Genomic DNA, 20,050 nt, shown 5'->3' on the forward strand with positions numbered 1-20,050 from the left:
GGGTACCGTGGTAAAACCAGGCGGCACAAATTTATTTTTTTTCCAACCATTTCTAAAATATAATATAATAAATTATAGTAACTACAATCTTTAACAATCAAACTACTCCTGAACTCCTGACGAAAATATATGCGCATACGCACGGAAAGGCTTAGTAGGAGCATCAATTTGAATGCATCATTTTGTTCATAAATATACTCTTTAAAAATTATTTATAAAATATATAATTAAATATAATTAAAAATTTAATAGCTAAGTTTTTGTGGTATATTAAGTATTGAATTTTTAATAATAAAAATATACATTACATATTAAATAATAAATTTTAATGATAATCGAGCATGTCTAATAATAATATATTCATACTAGTGTTCATGAGGAAAATGAAGCACTTGGTATAAATTGAATCTTTATTTTAGATATATAAATGAATAGATGATGAAATAAATTTGAGTAATTAGCTACTAGGTCCAATAAAATTTTTACCCAACAACCATAATTCAGCTTATGTCGGATTTGGATTGCCGATGAAGATAATATAATCTAAATTGAATTTGAATCAAAGTAACAACCATCACCGTAAAAGAGACCAAATTAACATTTGCATCAATGTCTCATTAGAGATGGATGATATCAGCATGATCTTCTTCACTGGTTTAAATACGCGACATTGCCCTTGAAGGCATAGACCCAATGGATTTGATCTATAGAACTCCCAAATCTTGATTTGAGAGGTCGATCAATGACAGCGTTGCACCAGTCAACGCATCTTTTCTCGATTTTTTTTCAATGTTTTTTCCATGGGATAGGTTTAAGAGCGAGAAGTTTAACTTATTCATTCAAGTTATTTCTTTGATGAGGTGGTAGTTAAAAAATAAATCTTGAAGGTAGACATTTGATACATATACAAGACATTTATAAGATGATGAAGTATACAGACTATAAATAATCATGATTAATCTTGGTTAATTATGTTTTCAATGCCTGTGCATAGCCACTTGCCATCTCTCATTCATTCTATAGCATGATTTTAGCTAAACTCTTTACAGCCTATTTGAATAATCATGTGCAATCCAGCAATATTACATGACTATGGGGTAGGCTGGGTTTATGTTCATAGAATTCTCAAGAGGAGTGGGCCAACCTGAATTCTCTAGGCATAAAAAAAGGCCTATTGAGGCAATATAGGCTGGGCCAGGTTGCCATCCCAAATATTTCTAATCCAATAAGATTATCTAAACGGTCCCTTAGTTGTTGCTAAAATATTTGGGATGGCACAGGCTCTCTAGGTTAGGCTACACCCAGGCAAGTATGAGATGTGGTTGTCTGGTTTTAAGGCTAGTCTATGACTAATTCTGAAGGCATAGGTATCCTCAAAAAAATAATGGACACATGTACATATAAGCATGCTTGCTTGCACCTACAAGGCACAAATGCGTCACTCTACACAGATGTATGTCATCATATAACTTGATGTGCATGCCTAAGTTCAAAACAAGCACATTTGTTGGCATTTAACCATACTGCAATGAATTGTTTCATGGGATTGATACTCTTGCGTTGCCAAAAGGAAGTCTACATGGGCATTACTCATAATATGTAAAACTCAAAAGATCCATGGTTTAGATGTTGCAACAATGCAACTGGATGTTCTTTGTATCGTCTCATATCGGATAAATTGAAAAAGTTAACCAGTATATAATAGTTTAGTAGTTACTAATCAATAATTGGACTTAGGCATTTTGGGCCACATGATTTAGGCCCGATCCAATTGTTGGTTGATAAATTATTTGGGATATTGAGGTGTTACACTTTGTTTCTTCCATGTTTAAGCTGAACCTTATTTTCAGAGGTGGCCTAAATCTATCCATATATTTTTGAACCAAGGATACTCAAGGACAACTACATGCAAGTGATTTGTTGCTGTCCTTATGTAAATTGTTATAGGATATCCTGGTAAAAGTTCATCATTCAAGTGGTCCTATTTTTCTGAGGAGAAAAATGGAGACTTCGGCCACCGCCTTTTTCATTAAGATGTAGGAACGATTAAGTCATCTGTTTAGCAATCTTCCTCTCACATATAAGTTTTTGTGTTTATGTAGTTATACACTATATGGGTTCCTAACCAATTAAATGGAAGAGGAAGGCTTTATGTTGTCACCACAGAATAATCTTTCAATTTTAACTCAAATACCAGTCAACTTGATATGTATCCAATTCCATAGTATTGTATAGTTTTGACAATTTATCAAACCATATGCAATACTATGGAATTACGAACATATCATTATTTATATTAGAATAATATTTACATATAGAATTAAGAAGGTGTTTGAGAATGAAAATTAGAATAGCTTGGAATCGGAATCGTAATGATCAAATCTTTCGAAACGTTTGGCTTATGATCGGAATCAGAATTGAAATGAAAAATTAAATCTATGGAAGAGACTGAGGATTGAGTTCTATATAGATTGAGCCATTTTCATTTCACTTCAAAATTAGAATCGGAATGAGATTCTAATTTTAGACCCCCATTTCTTCCAACCAAATATTTTCTAAGTTGATTCAATACCTCCAATCAAAATTTTAAACTCAAAATTTAAATAAGTCAGTCACGAAGGGTCCATGCGGCTCACATTACATGCACGATCGTTAACACATTGGACGGCATTCAAGCAAAAACTGTTTATTTATGCATGGGCAAATCTACAAAATATTTTATTGCAGTTATTTAAAGGTAGGAAAAAAAAACCTCTCTCTCTCTCTCTTTTGATTCATCCGGAGTATAAAGGCCCCCAAAGAAAAACAAGAGGAGAGCTAGGTTCTAACAAAATGGACTCCAACAGCATCAGCACTAACCAGTGCTCTTGTTTCTTCAGACATAGAGGACATGTAGGAATCAAAGTCATCTTGAAGGCCTACAAATTTCTTTGTAGGTTTGTTTGCTTCTCCGGATGCATAAGAGGCTTTGCAAATATTCAATGGTTTGGCACATTGTAGAATATCTTCAAAAAAGGGTACAACGATGATATAAAAGTTTGGCGGATTTTTTTAGACCGTATCCATTGAATAATCGTCCAAGAGCCTCCTTCAAGCCAGATTTTTACAAATTTTACCTGTTGAGTAGCCACTAATGTTTTTTCCTAGGCTACTCGAAGTTTTGCTGCGGATACTAAATTTGTCCAAATTCCCTTGACGATGGTATAAATTGTTGGAGGGAATCAAAAAATATATATATTTTTTTTGATTTTTTTCAAATATTTTAATTTTATTTTTTAATTTTATTATTTAAATTTTTTTATCTCTTTATTATCATGATTTTAATTCTACTATTTGGCTCTTAATTATAGATCTTAATGGACCAATAAAAATCTAAACGATTATATATATTTAATATTATTTTTATTTTTGATTGTCGAACTTCTTATTAAAAGTTATAATCATTAAATTTTTTATTAAAAATTTTAATACATCAATAAAAATCTAAATGATCATAAATGATCACATTGGATGGCTATAAAAGGACTATCTTGAGACTTTATTTTACATATCCTAATCAATCTTCTTTTTCTCTCTTCCTTTTGACTTTTTTTCTTTAAATTTTTTTTTTATGATTATTTTTTTAGATGCTGAAAGGGTCTCCATCAATCTTCTTCATAGTTGTCGTGTTCGCAGATAGAGAATCCTGAATGTATCTTGGGATGATTTTTCTAATTTTTCTTACATAAGAGATGGAAATACACCTTAGCCCAATATCCAACGTGCTTTCGAATTTCATCATTTTTATTTCTTATCATTATACAAGCCACCTATAATTTTTCTACAATAAAATTTTATTTTTTTTTTAATTTTTTAAATTATTTCAGAAATTTTTTAAACCCTATTTCAATATAAACAATATATCCAATGAAGCCCAGCTTACCCCGACATCACGTTGCTTCCACGATGTGTCGTCATTGCGGGAAAGAGGCATCCATGAGACCATTCGACAAGGATGAGTTGGTGATCTTACTATAAGCTGCCAATGCCCTACTGCTGCAAATGTTTTGTTCCAGCTTCCTTCAATCAAATTGAAATGATACAAATGATTCAATGAATCAAAACATCAAGTGTCATAAAAGCTAAAATTTAAATGAATGTCGTTGCAAGAGAAGCTCTTGACATATAAAATTCTGTTAACCTGATTTAATGTCCGCCATTTATACCATCAAAGGGCTTCTAATTAACCAGCTGTCAAGTCTTTGTCGTGCCATTGGAAACATATGCCACCGAAGCCATACTTGATTTCATGACACGAACAGCCGAGCCTACCGTACTGATACATCATTGCTCTCATAACACGAGCACTTGGACCAAACTATTGCCCAACTTCATTGACCCGTTGCTATCGTATTATCGAAGGGCAATCCGATCAATCCATTTGTCTAACATGGAGACTCATGAACATACACCTGAACCTACCGGACTCTCTCTCCCTCTCTGTCTCGTTCTAAATACGGGATCAAAAAAAAAATATTTAGGTAGTGTTTGGATGCCTTTATTTTAAATAGAATAAAATTACATCTTAGTTTCATTTACCTTAATTTAGCTATTCTATGGTGGATCATAGAATAACTTATTTTACGTCTTTAATGAGTATTAATTGCATCTTATTTTAGATATATAGAATAATAATATATTAATTATATCTCATTTTCGATAGAATAGTAGATTTTCAATCAAATAGAAATCTGTAATAGGCATGGTGAAAAATGATTCTCTAAAAATTTGTATTTTTATTTCAAAAAAATGAAAAAGGATAACCAAACACTATCTGAAGAATTGATATTTATAATCATTGACATTGGCAATTCCAAACATGCATGACAGCATGATATTTGGTCAGTGTAACGTCGAAATCATTTCAAAATATTACGTACACATCATTGAAATCTCCATTCAAAACCTAACTTATTCATCGCATGTGACCCATGCCATGTTTCAGAATTGGAGCCCCACACACAGAGAGAACTTTCTAATAACCCTAAAAGGCCAGGTTGGCCCTCTCGTTTTCCTCCATGGTCCCAAACTCTATTATCCCCAGGAAACACTACTTGGACCCAGGTAGCCCAGTCCAAGCCCCAACAGCCCACCCGTCCCTGTCCGCCTCGCTCTGTTCGTGAGTTGGACCGCCCCAACCCCGTGTCTTGCTCCCCTCGGCGCCTCTCCTTCGCACAGGACCCTCGCGCCAGTCCGCGTTCCCCAACCCCCCATGTGGCCCGTCTCGTGCTCCGTAGCCCTACCACACCGCCACACCCCCCCACAACAACCCCACCCCCCACCAAAAAAAAAAAAAACGAAAAGAAAAAAACGGTCAGGGAGGGCAGCATGGAGCATTTGAAGACTTGAGACCATCCATTGTCTCATAGTGTCCCCAAGTTCCCACTGAACAAATTACAACTGGTCGAGAGTATTGACCATCAGGCTCTGAGCACTAGAAATAATGAGGGGTGCTCCAGCACTTGGTGACAAAAGCTACTAGATTTCTGCGACAATGTAGTTTTATAGGCCACAAAATCTATGGATGCGACTTTCCCCTCTTACCAACTTCAAGTATTGGATTATGGGCACCTGATATAACGAGGGGTGTGACGAGAACTACTAGATTTATGCTACGATGGAGTAGTTTTATAGGGTGTCAAACCTATGGATACCCTATTGTTAGTCTTCCGAGGATTCTGAACTTTCTATACCCACCAATTTGGCCACTTTGATGACAGGACCATTTTTGAAACGTTTAGACGAGTATTGGGCTATGGGCACTCGAGATAATAAGGGGTGTGCGGTCTTTTGTGGTGACGAGAACTGCTAGATTTGCCTACAATTAGCTTCATGGGGGTACCAAATCTAAGGACACTAATGTTAGTCTTGTAGGGTCCCGAACTTCACCACTGCAAAAGATCAGACTCAAAACTGATCGAGTACTGCTTATCGGGCTCTGAGTAGTTGAAATAATGGGAGAGGTGTTCGAGCTTTAGGTGGTGACAAATACTAGTAGACTTGTGCTACAATAAAGTAGAATTATGGGGTACCAAATCCATGGAGTATGGATAGTCTAATATTATTGTAAGGGGGTATGGGTTTCCGTGAGGGTTATGACAACAAAGCAAGGAGGAGGGCGGGGGGTTGTGACGTATGATGGAATCATGGGAATTTGGTTATTGTCGTGGAGAGGGGGTAGATGATGCGCATGTGTGGGTGATTTAATAAAAGAGGAGTAGAGCAGCAAAACACTTTTGTGGTAACCCCCACATTTCTGTCGCTGCCCCCCAACGTGCACTGCCGTATACTTTTCTATTAGATCACTAGGGAATCCTATGCTCTGTTCTTCTTCTTATTCACCTCTCTCTCCCTCTCTCCCCCAACACTCTATGCGTTTGCATTTAAGTGTATACAATATTTTAATTTTATTGTTTCATAAATGATTAAAATATTAGGCTTTGGTTTAATCATGTACTAGTGTAATCTAAAGGGAAGGAATCCTTATTGAATTCCATACTTGACTTCGAACTATTTTCTATTTCTACAGAAATTACCATATAAATCTATATCAAATGAGATGCTTGCTTTTTTTTTTTTTTTTTTCTTCTTATTTTCATTCTGTCTCTTATGTTATGATGAAGTATTTCTCTTGAAAAATTTTCCTTGAGTGCTTTTAGTTTCTAATTTGGTATGAGAATTTATGAGTATGTATTGTGTTCGGATTATATTTTCAAAATTGATAATGATAGACTTCTTTAATCTCTTGAACATCGAATATAATGTTGGCAAGATTATAGCTATATATAGAGAAATTAATCTGAATCCTATCCTAAGGATATAACTATGAAATGGATTGGCACAAAATGTATTATCTTGACTTGAGCTCTATGTGCATGGGATTATATAAGATGGTTGCTTGGCATTGAGAAGGAAATATAGTCAGCTCATTTTTACATGAACAATCTTATGGAAAAGCATATGCAACTTTGTTGATTTTATGAGTTGCTGGCTATAATAAATATATGAGCTAGAAAGCAACCAAATAAGGGATTCTGAGAAATGAATAATTTCTTTCAAATCCAATAGCTATAAATTCAATGACAAAATCTCCTCAATACAAAATCCATTATCTTCACATTTGTCACACATATGCTTGCCAATTTCATAGATTTGATTTCAAATTTTTTAAAAAATAATCAACATTAGTGAACATATACAGATGGTCCCAAAAACCTTTAGTAAATATATACAAGACGGGTTAATTCCAATATGCAGTAACTAATTATTTTTTCTAATCCAACAATCATCTCAGGAGTTAAAAATTAGGTATCCATTTCATTCACAATAAAGGAAAGAAAAAGGGAAATTTATTTGTATTGCTTCATTGGCTATATTAGGTTGGTGGTGCCTTGCCAACTCTTTCATGTGAGAACATTTAAAGCACTAAAATATTTTTGTTGCTGCTTAGCTCAAAGTCTCAATGAACCATATCACCCTTGGCCTTTTATACAACTGTCTCCTTGCAAGCTGCGTGTAAAAACCAAAGCATAAAAATATGCGTCCCACCCATAGGATTCGTCGGTGGCGCAGAATAAAATCAGCCAATATCAATGTGAAATGCCACTTCGCATTAATGCATCATGAAATAGACGCACCAATTCAGCAGTGACTGATGAGATTGTTGCACCTTCCATGCGTGAGAGACACTAAACCAATTAATTCTCCATCAAACTAGTTTTTCTACTGCAAATATGTGTCACTCACTCACTCTACAAAGGTTATTGGGTGCACCAGTCTCTCTCTCCCTCTCTCTCCGACCAAAATTACCCAGCATCCAACTTTCTCTGTCATGCTGTAAAAAGTTGGAGACATAAAGTTCCCCTTAAACCCGGGCACCTATTTAAGCCCCCGGAGAGAGAACCCAAAGAGCCACTCATTTCCATGATGCTCCTATTTTTTGCCTTCTTTCATTCCTACTCCTATTTATTTTTTTACGGGTTGCAGGGTCGCCCACATTGAGAAAGGGTACTGAAAGCCATCTTCTTTCAACACCCACAGACAACACCTTTCTACGATCCATCTCATCTTTCTCGCTTTCCCTCATCACCTTTCTCTCATCTCTTCTCCTTCTCTTTCTCTGCAACACCTTTCTTCACGCAAGCATGTCGGGTTTATATACTCACAGCTTCTCCCCTGCGAGAGCCCTCTCCCCACAGATAAGAAACACACCAGATATTGATAGGTACAGCAAGATATATGGAGTTATAGATACTGTTTGATGTCTCTTCTCGTAAATTTTCAATCTTTGTATGATATCTGGCGTCTATGAATCTTTGATTGTTCTCTTTGTTATTGGGATAGTCCATACTTGGCAGAGTTGTTGGCGGAGCATCAAAAGCTGGGGCCTTTCATGCAGGTTCTTCCTATATGTAGCCGTTTGTTGAATCAAGGTGAGTGCTTTATTGAGTTGTCTTGTGGTTTTACTTTGAATTCTAGATTTAGGTTTTCAGTTATTTGCTAGTTCGTCAGGTTTCCAGGTTGTGTTTATTGATCTTTGTTGTGTCTGATGTCATTGCTTGATAGGTTTAGTTTAATTTTGCTTTCTCTTTGCTCTGACAGCATTGGGAATTGGAATTATAGAGCCAAGGTTGGTGCCATAATACATTTCCTTAGTAGAATTTTCGAAGTGGTTCATAAGTTGTAGGTGTTTCCAAGGTTTTTGTGAGTATAGTTACAATTGATAGGACTGCTGTACCAAAAGAAGTGTATTGTTCCATGCAATCTAAGTAGTGCCCTGATCAGTCCGAGAGTTTCTATTGCTTTCTTCATGGATCTTAATAGCTGTTTTACCTTTTTTGCTTCATTATCCGTTGATTTGTTGTCTTCACAGGTCTCTTTGCCGTATTCCGTATGAGAGTTCTGTCCAAGATAGCTCAGTTTATGAGTGCTAGTTATGTGTCATAAGAAATGCTTATTGGCTTTCTGATTTCTTTCTAAGATGTGGTTTTGTTTGGTGATTGTTGGTTGGAAAACATATCTGGGATATAGAATCTTTGTTCATGCGGTCATATACAATGGAAGCTATTCAGTTGTTTACACTGATTCAGTCGCACTGTTGTTTTTTGAATACATTTAATTTATACCTACTATCTTGCTCGAATATATTGGCTAGTTATGAAGTATTGCTTTGATTGCGAACCTGATAATAGTTAGAGGTTTGCTCTTTGCACCTACAGTAGTTAAAAGGCTTTGATGTGGATGTAGTTGTATATGTGGCTTTGGTGCATAGCAGATTATGTTGTAGGGTGTCTAATGTTGTTTCAGAATTCAGAGATGGAGTTCTTGACTATTCCTGTTAGGTAGGTGATTATTTACTTAACTGACAAGATAGCTAAAAAGAAGATCCCTTCCATGAGGATGGTAATTCTTTGGATTGGCAATGATATTCTTGGTTATATTACTGTTTGCTTGCATGTTGTGTTTTGGTTGTGGCACTGTTTTAATCTTAGCTTTTTTCTCCCACATATTCGTTTGATGTTTCTGTTTTGGTATTTCTGTTGTGGTCCTTTTGTTGTTGGTTCTATGCTCTGCATTCATTATGGCAGTACTTTTCAATGTTTAGGTGCAACTGGACTCATAACTTAACTGGCAATAGTTGGTGCAATAGGTCATGGGCTATGACCATTCTCTGGAATCAATTCTTGTCAGTTACATGCCGTATGGTGACTATACCATACTTGCCTACTTATTGACTGATGTACAATACATACTTCTTTATATGCTTCCTTTCATTTTTTTTCATTTTTCTGATTACAAAAAGGAGAAGGCTACAATACATTTCAGTAGTACAGGCACTTAAGAACAGATATATTATCATTAGTTGTAGTCAGGAATTAGATGTTTTGATCTGAGAACAGAGGTGTTTCCGACTTTGTTTTATAATAGTTGTTTTCTAGGAGTAGAGACAATATGAGTAATGTTTCAGGTATATGTAAATAAAATCAGTAGAATCTTCATTACAGAAAAATAAGTTTGAATTCCACTTATGCTTGAACATGCATCCTCAAATATGTGCAGCTGCAAGTATTATTTTTCATTTGAAATAAGGAACTGTCCCAACTACTAAAAAGAACTTTCTCCAGTACCTAATCTGCCATTCAGTGATCTACTATGCGGGAAAGCTTGCATAGTTTGTACTTTGATTTATTCCTTCCTTATCTATTCTGGAATTTAGGCAGGATAAGCTTGCAAGAAATTATCTGAACTATAGGAGCCTTGCTGGAGCAGTCATCGTCTGAAATATGACAATAGTGCCTGTATTCTTGCTGAGACAGAGGATATGAGTATACAGCTTTAATTATGATTGCTGCTTGTCAAACTGGATCATTGCTTGCAACTTTTTGAGGATAATCTTGTAAAAAACTTGACAAGATCTTTAGATTACTCCATCAGTTAGTGATATACTGATGTGGATAATAAGGTGCTGAAAAGGAACTTCACAAAAAGAGACAAAGCTAAAACCTATGTCCTTCCATTTTGCTAAATAAACTTTTCTTGGAATTTATTTTTTCAATTTGTTGCAATTCGTGATTTGGTCGAAGGTGTTGATAGATAACAGGTTCTGTCTTTTTGGCTAGCTTTGGTACAATATTTTCTAATGAATTGTCACTAATAAATGGATATCACTATTATTTGTTGGGCACTTGCTACAATTGGAGTTTTCTTTCATAGTTAACAGCAGAAGAAGCTTAAATATGTTGCACATAATGATAAGATAGAATAAGGATCTGTAGGATATGTGTCATATATTTTGATGCATATTTGGATGTGATGCTCCCATGTATTAGCTATCTATAATTTGCACATGTTCAATGGCCCTTTCAAATGATCTAAACTCCATTGAAGGGACATATGTAAATAATATGATAATCTGATACTTGAATGATTAATGTCATTCTCCATCTTGCATTATTTTTAACCGTTCATTGATCTTGTGGTAATGATAGTTTGATTGTTAACATATATCATGAAGTTTACATTGGACAGCCTGGATTAGAAGGAGCCCAAAATGTATGATTAGAGGAAGGGAGGAGGAGATATTTTTTTGCTGTTACCTTAAAAGTGCATTCATCTCTAGTTTTCCTATTAGTCTGATGTTTAGTGAAAGATGATATTTATTTTGTTCTCACAGAAATTATGCGAGTCTCAGGAATGGTCTCCAACCAAGGATTTGGGGATTTTGACAGGATGCAGCATGGAAGTCCCAGTCCCATTGTTTCTTCAAACCTTATTCCTAATGTTGGGGGAACTAGTTTAGGTGGTTGGAGTGGGCTTCAGCATGAGGTGAATATGTACTCTCCTTTGCATTTGCACGACTACTTATATTATTTTGAATGGCTAAATTTATGTTTTCCTCTGTCTAATCACATTATGAAGTTCATGTTAGAGATAATTCTTTCCCTTGACTATATATCGGTTATGCTCTAAGTGTAACAAATTTTCCATCAGAATTGTTTAGTTTGGATAATCTTTTACTGTGAATAGCTCTGTCTTTTCAAGTATATGAGATAGTATTCTGCAAGTTCAAGAATTCATTGTATATCAATGATATTTTCCTTAAGAAAATGGAAGCTTTACCAGAAAGGGATCAAATATGCTTTGAATTGGAAAGACAGCACTGCAAATTCAAAATTTTAAAGGTACAGCAGAGCTTAATATCCTCCAGTTCCAAATGACATCATCATATTATACTGAACCAGACTTCATCATATAGGAAATAATCTCATGTAACAAATAATTAATAGCTTTCACCCATTAAATATGCTTACCAGTAAATTTCAGAGATTCTACTAATTACCAAAGAAAAAAGATTCTACCAACTCATTGTCCAAAGAAAAGAGTGAATGAATGCCACCATGGTGGATGGATTAAAATTTCTAAGGTGAATTTTTTGATTTGCCATATGTCTGGTTCCCTTATATGTGGAACAATTAGTACTTCTTATTTTGAGTTTTTAAATATTTTTTCACTCTTATTATTTTTTTATATGGTACATCACAATCAAAATTTGAAATACCATAATGCTATAATTTCTGATAATACCTTCTTTTGTTTATTATCCGATGGACGGGCTAATATAAATACTGGCACATATGAATTCTACTTTTTTAGGTCTCTCAACCCTAACTAGACAGCATATATTGCCCTAAACCTAGAATCAAAAATAAAAAAGAGGCAGTATTAAGCTCATTGCTATCATTATCCATCATCTCATCAACTTTATGTTTTCATTTCATATTCATGTGCTTGATCATATTTATTTTAAGATTATTCCATAAACTGCATTCCTCAAGAGGTCATGAACTTCATAGAGATCTCATTGTGCATAGATCTTTGATACTTGCAGTGTTAATTGTATGATGAATATTTTATATCTCTTTATTGCAATATTTTCTACATTTATGTTTTATTTATGGAAGCATTCTTACCTCAGAAAGCAAAATAGTTGGAACTATTGTTATATGTGTAGTATAGCTACCCTAATATATTGTAATTACTTAATTGGGATTAAATGTAGGACTCTTCATGGTTGATCAATTACATTACAAAGTCATTGCGTCTGAAAGGTCTTATATTTTTAAGTCCAATATGGTCAACATGATTTCATTTTGGAGACCTGAAGATTTAGATATAAGATTACTTCTTTGTAAGCCCTCATATCACCCAAACAGTCATTCAAGTTTGTTCAAACTCCCCCCTCCATTGCTGGACATGTACTTTTTGGATGCACCATATGCTTCAACAACTTTAACTGATTGTAATTCTATATGATTACCAAAAATTTCAGGAAGCTGTATTATACTTATTATGGATAATCTATCTTGAAATTTTTTGCAAGTGTGGGTATAGGGCATAAGGCTGCAGTGAATGCTCATGATGTTGGTTGGTTGTTGTAAGTTTTACACTTCCTTATTCACTCTGCATACATGCCATGTAGTTTCCTCAAGACTATTATGTAATCAACAGTCATGATTTTGTCCCTCATAGATGAGGTGGATTCAGTTTAATATCTGCATATGGCTATGGCAGTTAATTCTTGAAGAAGTTTGAGATATCGTATCTCATTATTCTTATGATTTTTATAAGAGTGTCGTTAACTTACCATAGAGCTACAACTTCCCTGTCCTTCATAATATAAACGAAATCTTTTTTGGTGAACATTGTATCAATCGAATTATGTATCTTGTGCTTCAATTTTTTTTAGTTTAATCCGGAATTTGTTGCCTAACTAGTTGTAGTACACCAGGAAAATAAGTTTTGTGTGCTGGCTTTCTTTTTGCTAGCTTCTTTTTTGACCACTTCTGTGGACTTCATTTAATCTTTAAGCAGAGAATAGGTTTTCCACAAGGAATGAATCTGGACTGGCAGGGGGCACCACCAAGCCCAAGTTCGTATGTGGTCAAGAAGATCTTGCGCTTGGAAATTCCAGTGGACACCTATCCTAATGTGGGTCTTTCCTTTCCATGTTGATATAGCATAATTGTTACTGGTTCATGATTAACTCTTTTCTGCTGGTGTTCAGTTCAATTTTGTTGGACGTCTCCTGGGACCTCGAGGCAATTCACTGAAACGGGTGGAAGCTTCTACAGGCTGTCGTGTTTACATTAGGGGAAAAGGTTCGATAAAAGATCCTGGCAAGGTAATGAAAGTTCTCCTAGGTTTTTTCCAGGAGATAAGTCTCCTATTTATCATATTAGAGAACCCATATTTTATCCATCTTATATGTTAGTAGCTTCAGGGTAGAGGAAAACGAGATACTCTACATCTAAGGATATTTTTGTTTGTTCACTTACCACTAGAATCACATTGACACAAGGTAGCAACCAGGAATTAGTGAAGAGAAGAAAAAATCAGGATAGCAAGCAGGTGATTTAAGGACAAATTGGCCTGAGGAGGATTTGACCTCATGACCTATAGCTTTGATACCATGTTAACTAATTACTAGAGACAAAAGCTCAAGTTGTTATTGAAGGGGTCAACAATGTATATCAGGCCTAAACATTGGTTTCCATGTTCATTCTTTGACCTTAAGATTGCAACTGGTCAGAGCTATGACCCTGCTGGCAAATATTAGTTCATTACCTCAACGTATCTCTCTTGCCATCCTTGCTGCAATTATAAAACAGATATTCTTCCATTCTTTACTCACACGTATGCTTCATGTGCACCTGCTCACCATAACTAATTAGAGTAATCCAGCTTGATCAGAGTAGGCACCAAACCTGCCATTAATTCGGCCAAAATTGGTTATGAATGTTTTCATGCTTGAGGTTCCCAACTAGGAAAATATGGTCTGTATATTTGTATTAATATGAATGTTACCATAAATTCAAGAAGTAAAACTCGCATAGTTAAATATAAATATAATCTCTCTGTGTAAATACTTATTAGCATCTTAAGAAATAAATTTATTTATTATGTTGCTTATGTACGAGTTTGGACATTTTCACTGATTTTACTTCTTTATCCAAACATTTGGTAATAGGTGAAAAGTTAATCTTGTTTCACTATTTTTGACAAAGTACATGTAAATTTATCAATAAATTGCACATAGAAAAGCTTGGAACGCCTTCTTCTTAGGATGGTTTTATGTTTTCTATATCACATTCTTTTGCTTTGGACGTGTCTGAACACAGTGTGTGGTGATAACCCAAAACAGATTGTTGAATAGTTACATGCCATGTTCAGATAAGTTGCATTTTCTCCATCACGGTCATATTTACCAACCATAGCCAAAAGGATAACACGAATTTCGACAGAAACAGGTATTCATCTTAGTTCAGTTATTCAACACGTGAATTGTGATCTATAGTTCAACACTGTACCATTCAAAACGATATAAGATGTCACTAAGAGCAGCTCTGGATATATTTCTCAGTACTTCCAGGTGATCTTTCAGATTATGCGCCCTCTCAGACCCTTTGATTGAAGTCCACTTTTCTTGTGAAAGCTGTCTCTAGCTACCACTTCAGTTGAAATATGAGCCCATATATTAAACCAAACCACATGTAGTTCTATTTTGTCACTCGCTTTTCTATGTTATTTGTATAGTGGTTCTATCAATGGTCGATACTTTTAAAAAACCATAACTACATCCATCAAGCCTTATTTCACTTTCAGTTGTCTATGTGGGTTCCTTTTTAGTCATCCATATAAAGGGCTCTCTGCCATCACTGCAAATTTTTAAGTCCTTCCTTGCAACTCTTACCATAGGTCATCTGCTCCCTTTTCTTGACCTTTGAATACTGCTCCTTATAGAAGCTTCAGATATTCATTGCACATGTCCTTGTCATCTCAGTTGATTCACTGCAGTATGCTTATATCGCATCCTCTATTATGCTCATTTGTCACCCTATCTTTTTCCTACTTTTACTAAACATCCCCTTCAAATTCAGACCTATTATACTTATTTAGTGTGCTTGGGCGCTAAACCATATAAAATTTCTAGTTGTATCACTATCTAATGTAGTTTGATGATTTTGAAAGCAGGTGTTCACCACACAGCACCCACAGACACCTTTTTGTCTTGTCCATTCAAATTGAATCCTATCAGGTGTATTTTCATATAATACAGTATCGTTATACTGATGAAAATTATACCCTCCAGACTAATTTTTCATGTTTAGCTTGTAATTTTGTAAACTTTTTGAGCATATTTGAACTTGTTACGTTTCTCATATTTTTCTCTAAAATTTTTATTTTATGTCAAATCAAACAATGGAGTACTGTTTTCCAGGTTTGATAATGAGTCTTTGGTTGTTACATATAACTTATTATTGATAAAGCCAGGTTGATCACAGAAAGGAAATGTACATCAATTATGCATTGGTCTAATATAACTTTTTCTTTGTTTGTTGCTTTTCTCTTAGCTTGGAGCTAAAACCTTATTGTGTTTATTCTTCTAAACTTCAAGGAGGAAAAACTAAGGGGAAGACCAGGCTATGAACACTTAAATGATCCGCTGCATATCTTGATTGAGGCCGAGTTACCTGTGAATGTTGTCGATATTAGGTTGAGGCAGGCACAGGAAATTATAGAAGAGTTGCTCAAACCAGTTGTAAGTATTTCTTTGCATCTATTAATGGTTCAACCCTTTAATTTCCCAAATTTTGGCAGCTTTTAAGCATGTTATAATATACCATATAACGATCAGACTCCATTACAATGAACTATGCTATATCATACATTTTTTTTTGCAATTGTAATATAGGTGTTACCTTATTCTACTAGCTTTGTCTAGCTTGTTCTTTGGAACTTCCTTCCATGGGGTGTCAAGATCTCTGTTTTCAGCAATTTTGAAGTTCTCCATCTAATTAGCATTATTAAATCCAACACTATTTTTGTTATCATGAATCTTGTCATCTACAGGATGAATCACAGGATTACTATAAGAGGCAGCAGCTTCGGGAACTAGCCATGTTGAATTCAGGTTTAAGAGAGGACAGCCTCCATCCAAGTGGCAGTGTTTCTCCATTTGGAAATAGTGGAATGAAGCGAGCAAAAACAGGACGGTAGAGAATAATTGTTAGCTCGATGGTAGTTGTCAAAAATCTTTTTTTCTTTTATTCTATCCAGTCATGCCTTCAGCTCAAGTTACTTAGTCGAGCATGTGTGGAGTAGAACACCATAACTAGCTGGTGAGTTTGATCTGCTAGTGGAATTTTTTCATTGGAAGAAAAGAAAATAGACTTCACAGCATCTGTTGTAACTGCATCTACCAGGTCTTCCTGTGTTGTTGATGTTGAGCCATGTTTGTTGTGAACCTAGGGTATTCATTTCATTCATTTTCTACCTTTAACCCGGGTCCATTAGCTATGTTTGACCGTCAATGAACAGTCCTGAACTTAAATATTGTTCTTCTTGTTTGACTTTACATAAGCTGTACAATTGCACTATTAATTTGTAAGCTGTGATTTATACACACACATCGATAATTGTTCAGCATTGCATTGAAGTTCCTTAGTCTACAGTCTTATATTCTATGGTGATGGGGATGGTGATATTGCAATTCCTAGTTGTCGGCGTCCTTTTGATTTGCACAACATGGATGCCAGATATACCTGTCATTTTGATTTTTCACTTGTTTACCATTACCTGGAAAAGAGGAACCAATTGGGTGTCCGAGGCTAGCTGAGTTGCAACTTTAAGTTGATAAGCCATGATTTTTACATCATTCAAAAGCTTTATGCGGTAGTATTTTTATTTATTTATTTTAGTTCTTCAAGCAGATGTATCAGGTTTTACTGAATTTATGGATGGAATTTTGTGTCAAGTCTGGACAAACAAACTATAATAATAAGTCTTCAAGGGAAACTGATGTCACCTCTTCTTATATGTGCCAACTTTGATTTGAATTTTGGAGCTCCCATGGTGCATTGAAGAATAAGGTTATGGATGTAAGCTTATCCTGTCCAGCTTGTTTGACCTCCTGGTTTTAAGAAGTTAAAGCAAACTAAATGCAATCAAGTTATTCAGTTGCAATTGCCAAATCTATCACTTTGTTAATTTTCTGATATTGAAAAAGTTGAGCAAGTGTAACGTTTTGGAGCAAATCTAAGTATCAAGTAGTAATTTGATATATGATTTTTTTCTGTAATCTAAATATATTTCCCTAGGCGATAGGACAGAATGAGAGTTAGGATTTTCTAAGCGATGCATTATCACAGAGTGCAAGAGGAGCAGTTTGGAGTTTACTCAATTTTTGAAAGTTGAATAAGAATGAACAGAATTCCTTAACCTCATTGCTCCATTTTTTTCAGCCAAAAAGTCCATCAAATACATAGAATAAATCATGTTTCAAAATGGCAGAGCGGATCTTTCGAGGAAAAATGGTATACCATAAATTCTTTTCTTTTCTCCTCTAAATAGCCTAATTATTTTGATTTTTTTTTTATTCTGCTTCTAAACAAAATCTTTAGCGTATTTGATTCTACCGCATAGCTGAACACCACGCATTTGAAAAAAAAAAAAAAAAATCAAAAAGTATGCTTATAAAAAAAAAAAAACATAATCTTCTATTTATTAAATACAAAATCACAGTAGTCTTACATTTTGATGTGTTGGAGATGCAACACATTTTTTATGGTAAGGTGTAAAATCTATTCCATCATGCTCTTATTGTATACCAGAGTTGCCCAGAGCTACTTAGTGCGATGATTTAGCATCCGTTGTAATTAGTCAACCAATTCCCTCGAGTGTGTGTTTTATCCGGGATCTTGTGCACGTGCAATGCATGTGCTATTCAATAATTTCATAATTTTTAACATTCAGACACGTGCTTACCTTTCAAATATCATCACATTTTAGTACAAACAACAATTATAACTTAACATGACACAAAGAATATCTAATTAAAGTGATATAAAATATACACAAAATAAAATCTCAATAATATTTCTAATAAGGTGAATTTTAATTAATTATTTATATATTTTTCTTTGGAATTTGTGTAGTAAATATGGAGCCCATGCCATGAATCCGACATGCCTAAAACATATAAAAGCTTTCAAGCCACTACAGAAAACAGTGAGGAGAGAAAAAAAAAAAAAATTAAATCCTGCGTTTCCCATAGTGTGTTGTAATTTGTGGAGCAGCATGAAGTGTCTCTGGGTAGCTAAATGGGAGTACCTCCTTTTTTCTCTGAACACAGGAATAACAGGACTAATCCAACCCAACAGATCCTTTCCTCTTCAGTGAGCAAGAAGATATGGTTGAGCTTGAAAGGTCTCCTGATGTTGTTGTTGGTAATGAAGTCGTTGAAATTGAGCTCTCAACAGAGATCGTAAGTATATACCATCACCATGAATAGCCAGAGATATAATTGTTGGTTTGCAATCTGTGTCTTTTCTTGAGGATATCAATTCATACTTCTTGAACCAATCATAAAAATTTTTGTATAATCGAGTAATCCTTCATTAGTTTGATTAACATAGAACAAATCGGAGAATCGTTTAGCCATTGGGAATACCACAAATAATCCAATGATTTTATACAGATTCAGCTGCTTGGTATAATATGTTTGGTTTTTCACAAAACAGATTACGCATTCCATATCCGATGCTCTTGAAGTTTTGATGGTTGGTTGACAAAGTAATGAAAATATATTTGTTATGTTTTCATTACTTGTTAAAGTTTGATTACAGCAGATTACCTTATTATCGGATATCTTTCATTCTGGTTCTGTTTCTTTTAACGATGGTGAAGATGAGGTAACTATCTGGTGCAAGTGCAATTATGTTATAAATGCTGTTTTAATTAAACAAACTCTTTATCACCAAAAAGGTAGATCGACGACCCAAGAACCTTTTGAAGGAGAGATAATTACGAGTTACTTTCTTTGATGAAAATAATTATGAGTAACTTGCAAACAAGATATTGAAATATTAGCTGATACAAGTATGATGATATAAAAGGTAGCGTCTTGATGATTGGTCATGATTCTAAGTAATCGAATCCTTGTAATAAGATAGTAAACTAAAAATCAAAAGCATTTCATTCTTCGTAATATAATGTGCTGGCTAAGTTTACGAGGATGTATCAACTTACATCAGCCAAGATGATTAGAACTACTATTTCTTGCATCATATCGGCAAGTTTCTAGTACTGAAAGATGGATATCTTTACATAAATAGCTAGTACGATTAGGATGTAATCGAGTCGAATAGTTAGAGATTTGAGTTTGACTCAACTCAAAATACTTAAGCTCCAAACTCAGCTCGAGATCGTTCAAATTTTAATATCCAAACTTGAACTCCGCTCAATAAAAAGAAAAAAAAAATAATACTTTAGATCGATTTGATTTGACTTGAATATCAACTGAATTATGCTCAAACTCAAGTTAAAAAGTATGATTACATAAAATATAATATATTATTATAATCTAAAATAGTGAGTTAATATATATTATTTTTATATTTATGATAATATTACTATAAATATATATTTGATTAGGTTTGTGAGTAGAGATGTA

The 20,050-nt window shown here is 34.6% G+C and overlaps 1 protein-coding gene across 1 annotated transcript; it reads left to right on the forward strand.

Annotated features, from left to right (window-relative positions):
- Positions 1 to 7,951: 7,951 nt before the first annotated feature.
- LOC105046021 (KH domain-containing protein SPIN1) lies at positions 7,952 to 17,043 on the forward strand. The gene is made up of 7 exons (XM_010924498.3): positions 7,952 to 8,263; positions 8,383 to 8,471; positions 11,213 to 11,364; positions 13,411 to 13,527; positions 13,604 to 13,720; positions 15,995 to 16,138; positions 16,450 to 17,043. Exons 1-7 carry the CDS (start codon positions 8,184 to 8,186, stop codon positions 16,594 to 16,596), a joined length of 846 nt encoding a protein of 281 aa, XP_010922800.1. The 5' UTR covers positions 7,952 to 8,183; the 3' UTR covers positions 16,597 to 17,043.
- The last annotated feature ends 3,007 nt before the right edge of the window (positions 17,044 to 20,050 follow it).

This window comes from Elaeis guineensis, chromosome 5 (assembly GCF_000442705.2).
Source record: "Elaeis guineensis isolate ETL-2024a chromosome 5, EG11, whole genome shotgun sequence".
In the NCBI taxonomy this organism is placed as follows: Eukaryota; Viridiplantae; Streptophyta; class Magnoliopsida; order Arecales; family Arecaceae; genus Elaeis; species Elaeis guineensis.

Excerpts from the sequence above, each read along its gene's own strand:
- LOC105046021 (XM_010924498.3), top strand. The coding sequence starts at position 8,184 with ATGTCGGGTTTATATACTCACAGCTTCTCCCCTGCGAGAGCCCTCTCC. Across the intron at positions 8,472-11,212 it reads TAGCCGTTTGTTGAATCAAG|AAATTATGCGAGTCTCAGGA; the intron begins GTGAGTGCTTTA and ends TTGTTCTCACAG. Across the intron at positions 13,528-13,603 it reads CAGTGGACACCTATCCTAAT|TTCAATTTTGTTGGACGTCT; the intron begins GTGGGTCTTTCC and ends GCTGGTGTTCAG.